This window comes from Symphalangus syndactylus, chromosome 12 (genome assembly GCF_028878055.3).
Source record: "Symphalangus syndactylus isolate Jambi chromosome 12, NHGRI_mSymSyn1-v2.1_pri, whole genome shotgun sequence".
Taxonomy (NCBI): Eukaryota; Metazoa; Chordata; class Mammalia; order Primates; family Hylobatidae; genus Symphalangus; species Symphalangus syndactylus.
The window spans coordinates 85733594-85750052 of record NC_072441.2 but is presented as its reverse complement, the minus strand read 5'-3'; the positions used below and the strand labels follow the sequence as shown (position 1 = coordinate 85750052).

At 42.5% G+C, this 16459-nt stretch overlaps 1 protein-coding gene across 1 annotated transcript in view; it reads left to right on the top strand.

The window, feature by feature from the left end:
• The window catches only part of LOC134734872 (uncharacterized), a 60678-nt gene that overhangs the window by 28451 nt on the left and 15768 nt on the right, over nucleotides 1-16459 (top strand). Inside the window, exons 5-7 of the mRNA XM_063628230.1 lie at nucleotides 7508-7850; nucleotides 9410-9464; nucleotides 9809-9907. Of these exons, the coding sequence (XP_063484300.1) occupies nucleotides 7508-7850; nucleotides 9410-9464; nucleotides 9809-9907 (497 nt within the window). The remainder of the gene's footprint in view (nucleotides 1-7507; nucleotides 7851-9409; nucleotides 9465-9808; nucleotides 9908-16459) is intronic.

Here is a 16459-nt window from a genome sequence, read left to right as displayed (position 1 = left end):
TTAGTTTGGCTGGATATGAAATCCTGGGTTGAAAATTCTTTTCTTTAAGAATGTTGAATATCGGCCCCCACTCTCTTCTGGCTTGTAGAGTTTCTGCTGAGAGATCAGCTGTTAGTCTGATGGGCTTCCCTTTGTGGGTAACCCGACCTTTCTCTCTGGCTGCCCTTAACATTTTTTCCTTCATTTCAACTTTGGTGAATCTGACAATTATATGTCTTGGAGTTGCTCTTCTCATGGAGTATCTTTGTGGTGTTCTCTGTATTTCCTGAATCTGAATGTTGGCCTGCCTTGCTGGATTGGGGGAATTCTCCTGGATAATATCTTGCAGAGTGTTTTCCAACTTGGTTCCATTCTCCCCGTCATTTTCAGGTACACCAATCAGACGTAGGTTTGGTCTTTTCACATAGTCCCATATTTCTTGGAGGCTTTGTTCGTTTCTTTTTATTCTTTTTTCTCTAAACTTCCCTTCTCGCTTCATTTCATTCATTTCATCTTCCATCACTGATACCCTTTCTTCCAGTTGATCGCATCAGCTACTGAGGCTTCTGCATTCTTCACGTAGTTCTCGAAACTTGGCTTTCAGCTCCATCAGCTCCTTTAAGCACTTCTCTGCATTTTAGTTATACATTCATCTAATTTTTTTTCAAAGTTTTTAACTTCTTTGCCATTGGTTTGAATTTCCTCTTGTAGCTTGGAGTAGTTTGATCGTCTGAAGCCTTCTTCCCTCAACTCATCAAAGTCATTCTCTGTCCAGCTTTGTTCCGTTGCTGGTGAGGAACTGTGTTCCTTTGGAGGAGGACAGGCGCTCTGCTTTTTAGAGTTTCCCGTTTTTCTGCTCTGTTTTCTCTCCATCTTTGTAGTTTTTTCTACTTTTGGTCTTCGATGATGGTGATGTACATTTTGGTATGGGTGTCCTTTCTGTTTTTTAGTTTTCCTTCTAACAGAGAGGACCCTCAGCTGCAGGTCTGTTGGAGTTTGCTAGAGGTCCACTCCAGACCCTGTTTGGCTGGGTGTCAGCAGCGGTGGCTGCAGAACAGCAGATTTTCATGAACTGCAAATTCAGCTATCTGATCGTTCCTCTGGAAGTTTTGTCTCAGATGAGTACCCAGCCGAATGAGGTGTCAGTCTGTCCCTACTGGGGGGTGCCTCCCAGTTAGGCTGCTCAGGGATCAGGGACCCACTTTAGGAAGCAGTCTGCCCATTTGCAGATCTCCAGCTGCGTGCTGGGAGAACCACTACTCTCTTCAAAGCTGTCAGACAGGGACATTTAAGTCTGTAGAGGTTAGTGCTGACTTTTTGTTTGTCTGTACCCTGCCCCCAGAGGTGGAGCCTACAGAGGCAGGCAGGCCTCCTTGAGCTGTGGTGGGCTCCACCCAGTTCAAGCTTCCTGGCTGCTTTGTTTACCTAAGCAAGCCTGGGCAATGGCAGGCGCCCCTCCCCCAGCCTTACTGCCACCTTGCAGTTTGATCTCAGACTGCTATGCTAGCAATCAGTGAGACTCCGTGGGCATAGGACCCTCCCAGCCTGGTGCAGGACACAATCTCCTGATGTGCTGTTTTCCAAGCCCGTTGGAAAAGTGCAGTATTAGGGTGGAAGTGACCCGATTTTCCAGGTGCTGTCTGTCACCCCTTTCTTTGACTAGGAAAGGGAACTCCCTGACCCCTTGTGCTTTCCAAGTGAGGCAGTGCCTCACCCTGCTTCGGCTCACGCACGGTGCCCTGCACCGACTGTCCTGCACCCACTGTTTGGCACTCCCTAGTGAGATGGACCTGGTACCTCAGATGGAAATGCAGAAATCACCTGTCTTCTGCATTGCTCGTGCTGGGAGCTGTAGACTGGAGCTGTTCCTATTCGGCCATCTTGGCTCCACCCCTTTTGGGTCTCTTTTCTTCTTTATTAATCTTGCTAGCGGTGTATCCATTTTGTTGATCTTTTCAAAAAACTGGCTCCTGGATTACTTGATTTTCTTTCAAGGGTTTTTCATGTCTCTCCTTCACTTCTGCTCTGATCTTAGTTATTTCTTGTCTTCTGCAAGCTTTTGAATGTGTTTCCTCTTGCTTCTCTAGTTCTTTTAATTGTGATGTTAGGGTGATGATTTTAGATCTTTCCTGCTTTCTCCTGTGGGCATTTGGTGCTATAAATTTCCCTCTACACACTGCTTTAAATGTTTCCCAGATATTCTGGTACATTGTGTCTTTGTTCTCATTGGTTTCAAAGAACATCTTTATTTCGGCCATCAGTTTGTTTTTTACCCAATAGTCATTCAGGAGCAGGTTGTTCAGTTTTCATGTAGCTGTGCAGTTTTGAGTAAATTTCTTAATCCTGAGTTCTAATTTGATTGCCCTGTGGCCTGAGACACAGTTTGTTGTGATTTCTGTTCTTTTACATTTGCTGCGGAGTGTTATACTTCCAATTATGTGATCAATTTTAGAATAAGTGCGATGTGGTGCTGAGAAGAATGTACATTCTGTAGATTTGGTGTGGAGAGTTCTGTATTTTCTATTAAGTCCACTTGGTGCAGAGCTGAGTTCAAGTCCTGCATATCCTTGTTAATTTTCTGTCTCATTGATCTGTCTAATATTGACAGTGGGGTGTTAAAGTCTCCCACTATTATTGTGTAGGAGTCTAAGTCTCTTTGTATGTAGCTAAGAACTTGGTTTATGAATCTGGGTGTTCCTGTATTGGGTGCATATATATTTAGGATAGTTAGCTCTTCTTGTTGAATTGATCATTTTACCATTATGTAATGCCTTTCTTTGTCTCTTTTGATCTTCGTTGGTTTAAAGACTGTTTTATCAGAGACTAGGATTGCAACCCCTGCTTTTTTGTTTTGTTTTGTTTTGTTTTTTTTTTTTTTTTTTTTTGCTGCTTTCCATTTGCTTGGTAGATCTTCCCCCATCCCTTTATTTTGAATTTATATGTGTCTCTGCATGAGAGATGGGTCTCCCGAATACAGCACAACAATGGGTCTTGACTCTTTATCCAGTTTGCCAGTCTACATCTTTTAATTGGGGTATTTAGCCCGTTTACATTTAAGGTTAATATTACATTTAAGGTTAATAGCCCATATTACATTTAAGGTTATGTGTGAAATTGATCATGTCATTATGATTCTACCTGGTTATTTCATCTGTTAATTGATGCAGGTTCTTCATAGTGTCGACAGTCTTTACAATTTGGCATGTTTTTGCAGTGGCTGGTACCAGTTATTCCTTTCCACGTTTACTGCTTCCTCCAGGAGCTCTTGTAAGGCAGGCCTGGTGGTGACAAAATCTCTCAGCATTTGATTGTCTATAAAGGATTTTATTTCTCCTTCACTTATGACGCTTAGTTTGGCTGGATGTACAATTCTTGGTTGAAAATTCTCCTCTTTAAGAATGTTGAATATTGGCCCCCACTGTCTTCTGACTTTTAGGGTTCCTGCTGAGAGATCTGCTGTTAGTCTGATGTGCTCCCTTCGTGGGTAACCCGACCTTTCTCTCTGGCCGCCCTTAACATTTTTTCCTTCATTTCAACCTTGACGAATCTGACAATTATGTGCCTTGGGGCTGCTGTTCTCAAGGAGGGTCTTTGTGGTGTTCTTTGTATTTCCTGAATTTGAATGTTTGCCTGCCTTGCTAGGTTGGGGAAGCTTTCCTGGATCATATCCTGAAGAGTGTTTTCTAACCTGATTCCATCCTCCCCATCACTTTCAGGTACACCAATCAAATGTAGATTTGATCTTTTCACACAGTCTCATATTTCTTGGAGGCTTTCTTTGTTTCTTTTCACTCTTTTTTCTCTAATCTCGTCTTTATGCTTTATTTCATTAATTTGATCTTCAATCACTGATATCATTTCTTCTGTTTGATCAAATCAGCTATTGAAGCTTGTGTATGCTTCAAGAAGTTCTCGTACTGTGCTTTTCAGCTCCATCAGGTCATTTAAGTTCTTCTCTACACTGATTATTCTATTTAGCCATTCATCTAACCTTTTTTTAAGGTTTTTAGCTTCCTTGCGATGGGTTGGAATGTGCTCCTTTAGCTCGGAGAAGTTTGTTATTACCGACCTCCTGAAGCCTATTTCTGTCAGCTCATCAAACTCATTCTGCTTCCAGTTTTGTTCCCTTGCTGGTGAGGAGTTGTGATCCTTTGGATGAGAAGTGGCATTCTGGTTTTTGGAATTTTCAGCCTTTCTGCTCTGGTTTTTCCCCATCTTTGTGGTTTTATCTACCTTTTGGTCTTTGATGTTGGTGGCCTACAGATGGGGTTTTCGTGTGGATGTCCTTTTTGTTGATGTTGATGCTATTCCTTTCTGTTTGTTAGTTTTCCTTCTAACAGTCAGGCTCGTCAGCTGCAGGTCTGTTGGAGTTTGCTGGAGGTCCCCTCCAGACCCTGTTTGCAGAGGCTGCAAAACAGCAAATATTGCTGCCTGATCCTTCTTCTTTAAACTTCATCCCAGAGGGGCACCTGCCTACATGAGGTGTCTGTCAGCCCCTACTGGGAGGTGCCTCCCAGTCAGGCTACATGGGGATCAGGGACCCACTTGAGGAGGCAGCCTGTTATTGGAGCTTGAACGTCGTGCTGGGAGAACCACTGCTCTCTTCAGAGCTGAGCTGTCAGGCAGGGACTTTTAAGTCTGCAGAAGCTTTCTGCTGCCTTTTGTTCAGATACGCCCTGCCCACAGAGGTGGAATCTAGAGAGGCAGTAGGCCTTGTTGAGTTGTAGTGGGCACCACCCAGTTCGAGTTTCCCTGTGGCTTTGTTTACACAGTGAGCATAAAGCCACCTGCTCAAGCCTCAGCAATGGCAGACACCCTTCCCCCCACCAAGCTCCAGCATCTCAGGTCAATCTCAGACTACTGCACTAGCAGCGAGCAAGGGTCCGTGGATGTGGGACCCACCGAGCCAGGTATAGGGGGAATCTCCTGGTCTGCCAGTTGTGAAGACTGTGGGAAAAGCACAATATTTGGGAAGGAGTATATAGTTCCTCTAGGTACCATCTCTCATGGCTTCCCTTGGCTAGGAAAGGAAAATCCTCCAACCTCTTGCACTTCCCTGGTGAGGCAATGCCCTGCCCTGCTTCAGCTCACCCTCCATGGGATGCACCCACTGTCCAACTAGTCCCAACGAGATGTACCAGGTACCTCAGTTGGAAATGCAGAAATCACCTATCTTCTGTGTCAATCTCTCTGGGAGCTGCAGATTGGAGCTGTTCCTATATGGCCATCTTGGAAGTTACCCCTAATTGTCTTCTTACTTAGTTGTTATGGCTAGAACCCACAATACAATGTTGAATGTAAATGTCACATGTCTTTGAATTTAGGGGGAAAACTTTTCATTTTTCACTGTTATGTATGATGTAAGTTGCATGTTTTTCATAAATATCCTTTATTAGGTTGAGGGAATCCTCCTCAATTCCTACTTATTCCATGGTTTTTCTTCATGAAAAGGTGCTGACACCTGTTCATGAAAATATTTGTCAAATATTTTTTTGCCTCTGCTGAAGGGATCATCTATTTCCCAATTTTTATCTACTCATATCTTCTATTAAATTGATTAATTTTTGTATGTTGAACCATTCTGTATGCTTGAGATAAATCCCACTTGGTTGTTGTATAATCCTTTTTATATATTGGTGGATTTAGTTTGCTAGTATTTTGTTGAGAATTTTGCATGTAAGAGATATTGGCTTTTGTTTACTTTTGATATTTGTGTGGTTGTGGTATCAGTGTAATTCTAGCTTGATAGAGTGTATTACAAATATCACTTTCTTTTCTATTTTCTGCAAGAATTTGTGAAGGATTGGTCGTTTTTAATTATATATTTGGTGTAGTATCACAGTAAAGCCATTCTGTTTTTACTTTGTGGGAGTATTTTGATGACTAAGTCATTATCTTAATTGTTACAGGTTTATCTAAATTTTCTATTTCTTCTTGAGTCAATTTTCATAGTTCACGTCTTTCTAGAAATTTTTCTACTAACAAGTTTATCTAATTTTTGTCATACAATTGTTGTTAGTATCCCTTCATAATTTTTTTTTATTTCTGGGAAATATAATTACTACCTTTATTTATAGATTCCTTATTGGTTTAATATTCATTTAATGTCAATGGTATACAAAAACTTTGATTCTACATTGCTGTGTTCTCCTATCCTCATACTGTTATTCTCATCCAAATTACATCTTTTACCTCGTGTACCCTTTAGCACACTTATATTTTTATGTTAGCTAAGTTTATTTTAGGTGAGTTAAGAGAAAAAGCTACTATAAATAAAAACACTCATATTGCTGTTTACATTTATCTATTTAATTACCCTTGCTAGTGCTCATTATTTGTTGACATAGCTTTTATTGACTTTCTATTGTCTTTCAGTTCAGATTGAATGACTCCCTTTGCATTTGTTATATTGCAGGTCTGCTAGTGACAAGTCTCCATTTTTGTTTCTGTGGGCATGTCTTAACTTCTCCTTGATTTGTGAAGCATAGTTTTGAAGGACAGCAAATTCTTAGTTGTAAGATTTTTTTCTGAACACTTTGCATATGTCATCACAGTGCCCGTTGGCATTCTTGGAATTAGCTGTCAATGTTATTGGGGATCCCTTCAATATGCAGCATCACTTTTCTATTTCAGCTTTGAGGATTCGCTGTTTGACTTTGGCTTTTGATCATCTCATTTTGATATGCCTAGGTTTGGATTTTTTTGAATTAATCTTACTTGGGGTTCATAGAACTTTTTGATTGGGTAGTTTAGTGTCTCTCTGTAAAATAAAATTTGAGAGCAAGAATATAGAGTAGGGGATGTTCCACTCATATCCTCCCACAGCAACAAGAATTTGAGAGCCTTCCACAGACAAAAGTACAGTTGTTAGTGTATTGGACTCCAGGTCAAAGGCAGCAAAACCTTAGGAGAGCCCAAGACTGAAGAGAACTGTTTTGAGAGGGTGTTTTCACAACCAGGTAGCAGGCTCACTGTACATGTTCCTGGATACAGACCTGGAAACAACACTTTGCCGCAGTAAATCTGGATATAGCTCTCTTTGGCTTTGGTCCTGCCACCAGAACAATCTGCCAAGGGACCTGAGAGGAGTCATAACCACCCCTGCCTTGGGTGACAGACCTGTTGACTTTGATCTTGACAGTGAACCCTGAAGCAAGGCACTTGGCACCAGCCCCTTCTGTCCTCATTTCCACTGTAACTATTGATTTCATTCTGAAACACAACTTATTCTCACCCAGTTGTGGTCAGAGGGTATTCCTAGCCACCCAGGGGCCCACTGGGAGATATGTCTGTCTGTGCTCATGTTGGTACATCTTCTAACTTTGGACTGATCGCAGATTCTGAAGCAGCCCTGCTTTAGCCCTGCTCAGTCATGGTCCAGGGGCAGTCTTTCCCTGCCATGAACATGGTAGGAGGCATGCCCATCTAATCCTCCAGAGGCCTGCTTGCAAATTGTGAACCCTCAAGCAGCCCTGTGACTAGTTCCACCACTCTCAGTAAAAGTACAAGGACAGTCTTGTCAATCCAGGGACCCATCCAGTGATCCAGTAGGAGAACTCCAGGGACTCAGAAAGAGCTACTGTCACCACACTCATGAAAACAGAACCACCATCTGCAGACCCAACTGTGGAACCTTGACACAGTGTAGCCCTAATGAACAAGATTTTAGACAAAGTCCAATGCACTCAAGGACCAAACAGAATCTACAGCCACTTGAGCTACTGATAACAGTTCCACCAATGATGGACCATATTTGGACCCAGCTGAAGCCACATAACATGTCTCCAACCCCATTGAACTTAGAACCCAGAAGCAATGCTACAAGCCTGGAGACCAAAGAGGAGAAGGTCTTTGTCTTCCAAAACCAGTCTGTAAAAACTGGAAGATGTGTTTGCTTCTTCCAATCCAAGAACACAAATGCAAGGCATATGGACAATAACATATCAGACTATCCAGAAGTCTCCACTTATCTCCTATCTGGCACTTGGTGACTCACACATTCTGCTGCTGCCTTCCTTTAACTCACCAAAACATTACCAGCATTAGGCAGTTGTGCGTAATTAACTTACCAAAATTCCCATGGTTGGGGTTTATGCCCATGTACATGTTTATGCCTTCGCACAGGATGGCTGGGATGTCAAAAATGAGGTTAGAGGTCTGGATTTTTAAAACATCCCTGGTGTTTTGCCAGCGTGGAATGTTCATTTGCTGACTCTCTCCAGAGTTCCTGGCTTCTAGCCACAGGGCTGATTTCCTCTCTGAAGGCTCATCTTTTGCATTCTCCTTCCTTACAAATAGTGTTCATAGCCAAGCACTTCTCAAAGAAGTTCATTCTGGAGAGCTGTGGGCATAGGGGTGGGGTGCGTATGAGGTTTAATCCCCATTGCCCTGAGGCTGACCAGTGGATAAGCTGCCCAGATTTTGATTCCACACAAGGAGTTTCCAACTCTAGAACTCATGGACCGCCTTTTGCAACTTCCTCATTACCACATGGGGTAGTCAAAATCAAGCCAATCTTGAATATCCTCTCTCCTGGAAATCTGCAGAGCAGTTCTGGGTGAGAACAGAGGGTGCACTCAAGGTGATGTGCTTAGGGCCACACAGTGGGATGGGAGAGCGGCTGTGATATCAGTGATGAGTCCTGAGCTTGTGGTCAGGAGTCCAGACCCTGTTGCTTGATTAGCCGTGTGACCTTTCACAGGTCGCATAACACCTCTGGGATTTGGGTTTCACATTGATTAAATGGGTTTAATACTCAGGAACCTGACTACCTTGAGGTGGTCTTGGGGTCAGGCCTGCAGCTCCAGCCTTGGGGGTGTTCTGCCTGGGCAGCCATCAGGGGAGACTACTTGAGGAGAAGGAGGTGGTGCCTTGGGGTTAAGATGGTGCTCCTCCCTCAGGCTAATGGGAGGGGGAGTTCTTAAATGTCCTGGAGTATCCAGGTCTGGAGAGAAGAGGACATGACCTGAGCCTCAGCAGGTGGTGGAGTTTCAGGCTGCTGAGGCTATGGCAAAGGGAGTGTGAACTTCTCTGCCCCACCCTTTGAAATACCAGAAGCAGAGCTGACACACGCTGAAAGGAAAATTTAGTTGTGATGCAGCCAACAGCCTGTCAGCTTCTGTAGGGGAGGGTTCTTCTTACCCTGAGTGTATAGAGAGTTGATGACCCCTAGTGGGAGCTGAGAAACCATATAGCCACCTGCAACAAGTAAATATTGATATTTGCATTGGAGATGTGGGGAGTTAACACTCTCCACAGGAGATTTGTTCTTTTAGTTACAGCTTCTTACTTAGGCAACTGAGAATTGAAGTTTTTGAAAAATCAAAAAAGAAATTTAACTTATTATGTGAGGTAGGGACAAAGTCACCAAATTCAGAAAGGGCGTAGCCCAGCCTTGCTGTAAGAGGGTGACTTCTGTGCCTGACCATAGGCTGACACTGGTGACCAGGGCCACCTGGGGCAGAGCTGTGAACCCAGGGAAGCAGGTAAGTGTCAGGGGAGGTTGTGGGAGGGAACACCAACCTGGCTGTGCCCAAGAGAAGGGGGCCTGTCTAATACACTGCCAGGAACATCACAGAATGAGGTTATGCCTTTATTTCTTCTGCAATTACTGATTGACTATGTGTGGTACTGTAGGGACTGGGAGGGAAGGAAAGAGCTGAATGGTTTTCTCTAGACTGGTGGGCTGTCTCCCCAGTAGTAACTTGCTGGCCCGTCTCCCCAGTAGTAACTTGCTGGCCTTTCCCTTGAAGGGGGGAAACTGTGAAGGGCTCCTTGATCAAGCTTGTCCTCTTTTCTTACCTCTTCCTCTCTTCTGTTTCCACTGCAGCTGAACAGGCCAGCAGGCAACCTGCCATGGGGTCCTGCTCCAAGAACCCGTCCTTCTTCTGGATGACCGGGCTCCTGGTATTCATCAGCCTCCTCCTCAGTGAGTGGCAGGGTCCCTGGGAAGGGAGGGCAATTGGAGAGGGCTGGGCCAGCTGGGCCCTGACCAACAGGTGGGCTCTTCAACTTCTGATGTCTTTGGGCAACAACAGAGAAAAACACTCTGTTATGATTTACAAAAGCAACATATTTGGTCGAAGTCCCAAGATGGAAAGAATGAAACGTTTTTTGGTGGTGAGAAGGCTGGGAACCCCAAGCCAGGGCTACCTTGGCTGCACTGAGAGAATCGTCACCTACTGCCTGGGCCTAGGGCTGATCTCCAAGCAAATCATCACAAAAGAGAGGGCCCTTGAACATCACAATCTTAAAGTCATGTTTGTAATTTGCATTACTGTTCATTTTAAAAGTTAAAAAGAACTAACCTTTGGGTAAAATGTGTATATAGTGGGCACCCTTCACATCCATGTGAGTTGCCTTTTCCTCCACTGGGAAATGCTGCTCAGACCCTCAGATGAAACCATGTTTATTACAGTATGGTTCTAGGAAAAACCCTGGAAAGAAAGGGTAGGGGCCCATCAATTCAGGAACATGTGAACAAGTCAAAGAGTATTGGTACCGTTGCATATTATGGAGGTTACAAAAACAAATGTTCTAGTTATCTGGAAGGAATGTTCAACTTCCATGAATTAAGATGCATAGATTCCCATCAGCAAGACTCAGGAAACTGAATACAATACAATCTCGCTTCATAAAAGGAAACACAGTCACCAAAATTTAAGTGTTTATACATCTAAATGTTTCTAAGACTATGCTAAAAATGTGGAAGGAATCAGTAGATTGCCAACATGGGCTACAAGAGGGCATAAAATTGAGGAAGAAAACACACAGAGAGGGAGAAAGTAGAGAATACAGAAAGTTAAGCAAAAAGTGAACCGATAAAAAGACTGTCCTAATATAGGCTGTATATCACAATCATTATTTTATGAACTATTATATGGTTGTATGTATAATAAAATTAAATTTTAAAAAGAGAAGATAATAAGATCTAGTGCATTTTGATGAAAGCTGTTCTTGTTATAATTTTTTGCTTTTATATCCCAGCCACTAATCGGACTTACAGGGAATTATATGAAATCTAATGGATTACAGAGCACTTGTAACACAGGAGGTCTTGAAGGAACAATGAGCTTTGCAATAGAAAGGGGTTAGATCTCCTTTCTATCAATAGCAAAACACAGGCTTTCTCCACTTATACAATGCTCTTTACCTGGAAATATGTCTAACTGGGTAGAGTTTTCTCCACTAGGCACTAGAGTTGGAGGATTACTAAAGAAAGAAAGACAGAAAGAGAAAGAAAGAAAGAAAGAAAGAAAGAAAGAAAGAAAGAAAGAAAGAAAGAAAGAAAGAAAGAGAGGGAGGGAGGGAAGGAAGGAAGAAGGAAGGAGAAAGGAAGGAAGAAGGAAGGAGAAAGGAAGGAAGGAGAAAGAAAGAAAGAAAGAAAGAAAGAAAGAAAGAAAGAAAGAAAGAAAGAAAGAAGAAAGAAAGAAAGAAAGAAGAAAGAAAGAAAGAGAAAGAAAGAGAGGAAGGGAAAGAAAGAGAAGGAAGGGAGGAAGGAAGGAAGGAAGAAAGAAAGAGAGAGAAAGAGAAAGAAAAAGAAAGAAAGAAAGAAAGAAAAAAAGAAAGAAAGAAAGAAAGAAAAGGAAGGAAGGAAGGGAGAGAGAAGGAAAGAAAGAGCAAGAAAGGAAAGAAGGAAAGAAAGAAAGAAAGAAAGAAAGAAAGAAAGAAAGAAAGAAAGAAAGAAAGGGAAAGAAAGAGAAGGAAGGAAGGAAAGAAGGAAGGAAGAAAGAAAGAAAGAGAAAGAAAGAGAAAAGAAAGAAAGAAAGAAAAGGAAGGAAGGAAGGGAGAGAGAAGGAAAGAAAGAGAAAGAGAAAGAAAGAGAAAAGAAAGAAAGAAAAGGAAGGAAGGAAGGGAGAGAGAAGGAAAGAAAGAGAAAGAGAAAGAAAGAAAGAGAGAAAGAAAGAGAAAAAAGAAAAGGGAGAGAGGGAAGAGGGAGGGAGGGAATGGGGAAGGAAGGAAGCAAGTAAGGAAGGAAGAAGAGTTAGAAGAAAGAGAAAGAAAGAAAGATGAAAGAAAGAAAAGAAAGAAAGAAAGAAAAAGAAAGGAAAAGGAAAAGAAAACAAAAGAAAAAGGAAGGAAGGAAGGAAGGAAGGAAGGAAGGAAGGAAGGAAGGAAGGAAGGAAGGAAGGAAGGGTGGAAGGGAGGGAAGGAAGGAAGGAAGGAAGGAAGGAAGGAAGGAAGGAAGGAAGGAAGGAAGGAAGGAAGGAAGGGACAGACTTAGAATTTCTCATTTTTGGGGTAACAGATCTGTGTTCACAAAAAGAAAGTGATTATCTCAGGGAACCACTGTGAAGGAATGAAATTGAAATTGGCCTGACCTCTGTGGTATGAATGAGACAAGCCCCCAGGCAGTGGAGTTTGGTCAGAGGCTGTCCGCGGAAGGAATATTACCATGAAATTGCTCTGGATCCTCTGAGGAATCCTGAAGCTCCACAGTTGGATGCGTTTTTTTTTTTTCTGTGGTTTCTGCATTGTCCCTATTCCAGCTCACCCTTGACCCGGGGCTAGAGATGGGTGGTGAAATCGTGATGGTGAAGGTGGAAATGAGGAATTTGCTCTCATCATTCTTAAACTCTTACACCCTGGGGGAGGAAAGTGGGCTCCAGGTGTGGCTCTGCCCTGTGTGACCCAGGACAAGTCTACCCCCTAGAGAGCCCCCTCCTCTGTTAAAGCAAGGACTTGGGCAGAATCGCCCCTGAGTCCCCTCCCAGCAGTGAGGTTCTAGGATTCTGTGGCTTCATCAAGGCCTCTACTTTGTCTCTCCCATCGTCTCTTGTCCTATCCTGTTGCTTTATAGGCACTGAGAGCTGGTGAACCTGTTTTGGGCTCCTTCAGAGAGAAAACTCTGGGTGTCCCTGTGGCCTCTTCCTCAGCCCTTGAGGGAGGAAGGGACTTTTCCTCTCTCAGCCTCCTCTACCTGACCCTCTGCTTCTCTGCCTCTGCTCCTGAGAGGGGTCTCAGGGGCCAATGCCCTTAGGCCACCTGCTGAAGGACATTAGTCTGTTCTCTCACTGCTATAAAGAACTACCTGATACTGGGTAATTTATAAAGAAAAAAGGTTGAATTGACTTTCAGTTTTGCAGGTTGTATAGTAGGTATGGCTGTTACAATCATGCCAGAAGGTGAAGGGGAAGGAGGCACGTCCTACATGGCAGGAGAAGGAGGAGAGAGCAGGGGCAGTGCTACACACTCTTAAAAACCCATATCTTGTGAGAATTCACTCACTATCATGGGAATAGCATTGAGGAATCCATCCCCATGATCCAATCACCTCACACCAGACCCCTCCTCCAACTTTGGAGATTATATTTTGACATGAGATTTGGGTGGGAACACATCTTTACCACTTTCCTTGCTATAAAGATGTTCTCAGCTTTTCAGTAACATGGTAATTGATGATGATGATAATGTGTGGACATAGAGCAATGAACTTCCTTTTAATCTCAGGGCTCTGGTAACCAAGTAGGCCCTGGCTAGACCTTGACACCCTGCAGCCACTTATGGCATTGAACTCAGAGATGTTTAAATCCCTAGAACCCATCCCTGTACCCAGGAGGGGACCCCTGAGAGGGGTGGCTGCTGGGAAGGAAAGGATAGCAGCCTAGAAGCTGGGAACATCTGGTTCTGATTCCAGGTGAGCTTGGGCAACTAATACTCATCATGATAATGGGAACAGCTAATATTAATAGGACAACTACTGAATACTGTGCTGAAAAATTTTTTCTATGTAAACCCAAAGAAGAGTCCAATAAGGTAAGCATTTTCATTTTTTTTTCATATCACATATGAGACTGCTGAAGCCAGAGAGGTTAAATAACTGTTCAAGTTTACACAGCCAGAAAATGAAGGATCAGGACTTAAGTCTCATGGACTCTAAAGTTCAATCTTTTCACCATTTTGTGACACCAGTAAGCTGTATCACCTGACTCCAAAATAAGTTTTGGGTGGATCTAAGAGTAAATATAAAATTTAAGACCATAAGTGCATTTAAAACAAAAGAGAATTTAAAACTCTGTCTTTGAATTGGGGGTATCTTTTACTTAAAGGTTTTAATTAAAACCTCTTTGTTTGAATTGGGGGTTACCTTTTGAAGGAAGATACAAAAAGAATAAGCCATAAAAATGGATACATTTGACTTTATGAAAATAACATTTTGGCATTGCAAACAGTCTGTAAGTAAAGTTGAAAAACAAACTTAAAAATTGTAGTATGTTAGAATAAAGGCGAATGTTCTTAAAATATGTCTAACTCCTATAAACTAATAGAAAAGAAACAAGTATAGATGGACAAAAGACATTAGCAGACAGTTCACAGTTTACAGAAAAGGCAGCAAGAATGACATAGTAATCTAAAATGATGATGATGAATCCTGTTTATAGAAGAAATGCCCATTAAAACTATAATGAGATATTTTCCACTATCAACTTGACAGAGGTCAAAAAGTTTGATCATTAGGTATTGGTGAGAGACCTAAATATTTGGTAGGCATGTAGACAGGAACATTCTTTGGAGATAATAATATCAATCAAAAGTATAAGTACATGTGCCTTTGGCTCATTAGATCCACCCTAATGATTTTCACTGTTATATACACATCCATGTGTGTAAAGGCACAAATATAAGGATATTCATTGCAACATTGTGGTGTTAAGCAACAACTTAAATATCAGAAGTGGAGGAGGATTAGAGCCACACAAGGAACAGTATGCAGACAGGAGATGGGACACACCCATGTGTAAGGATGCAGAGTGGGCTCCAACAAATGTTGCTTTGAGAAAAGACAAAGAGCAGGACAGTCGCATAGAGTGTGTTGTGTATGTGGAGATGCACGTGTGTGTGTTTGAGCGCACAGACTATCTGCATAGTAACACAAGACACTGATAATAGTGCCTGCCTCTGGGAGCCAGAACCAGGCAATGGGAGTCAGAGACAGGAGTGACACTTCCTTTTTCAATCTCCTTAATTTCTCCCTCCTTTTCAAAAACCATATGAATATATAATCTGATTAAAATCAAAAAAATTAAAAAGCCTGTTAGTGTTACTGAAATGCAACTTCCTCAGCCTTTGTATGGGGATAATAACCTGTAACCTCCCACCTTGAAGGGTTGTCCTGAGAATCATCAGATATTCAGTATCTGAAGAAACCGATGAGAGGTAGAAACTGGGAATCAAGTTCATGGGGTATGGCCAACCTCTTTCCCAGACAGGGAAACCTTGGGAGAAATCCAGCTACAGTACTGTGGCAATTCCATGGCAGGTGGGCCCTAATACTGGTAACAATTACAACAACTCAACTGTACAGTTGAGTGCTTTTTAAAAATGTATTATATTTTTAATGCTTGTAGGAGCCCATGAGTACTTGCAATTATTATCTCTATTGTTCATATGTGGGAACTCAAGACTTAGATTAGCAACTTGGTAAAGATCACTCAGCCAGTAAATATGGTGGATCTCGGATTGAACCCAAGTTGTCCCACTCCAGAGCTTGTGCCTCATGTGACTTGCTGGCCAAGGGCCCAGCCCTGACTCTCCAGGAACCCCTGAAAGAGTTAACATGTAATCCTTTGGTGCCACCTGTCTTTGTCCATCTATGTGGCTATAAAGGAATACCTGAGGCTGGGTAATTTATGAAGAGAAGAGGTTTATTTGACTCATGCTTCTTCAGGCTGTACAAAAAGCATGGCATCAGCATCTGCTTCTGTTGAGGGCCTTAGGAAGCTTTCACTAATGGCAGAAGGTGAAACGGAGCAGACATCACATGGCAAGAGAGGGAGCAAGAGAGAAGGGAGGGAGCTGCCAGGTTGTTTTTCACATTCAGTTTTTACAGGAAATAATAGAGCAAGAACTCACTCACTACCACAAGGATGGCACCAAGACACAAGGAAGGTCACCAGGGCCCACCTCCAACACTGGGGATCTAATTTCATCATGCGATTTAGAGGGGACAAAGAGTTAAACTATATCACCACCTTTCCTGAGTTCCTGCATTAGATTCCTAGGACTGTGAGATAACAAGAACTGAGTGGCTGAAACAATGGAAATTTATTGTCACACAGTTCTGGAGACTAGAAACCCAAAATCAAGGTGTTGACAGGGCCACACTACCTTTGAAATCTGCAGGGGTATATTGGTCAGCTATGGATACCATAACGAAATACCATAAACTGGGTGGCTTAAACAACAGAAAGTTATTTTCTCCCAGTTCTAGAGGCTGGAAATTCATAATCAAGGCTGTGGCCAATTAAATTTCTGGTGAGGCCTCTCTTCTGGTTTTGCAGAAGGCTGTCTTCTATGTCCTCACATGACCTTTCTCAGAATACATGCATGGAGAAAACTCTCGTGCTTTTTGAAGTCTCTTTTTATAAGAACACTAACACTATTGGGTCATGGCCCCACCCTTATGAACTCATTAAACCTTACTTCATTAGAGGCCTCATCTCCAAATACAGTCACATGGGCTGTCAAGGCTTCAACATAT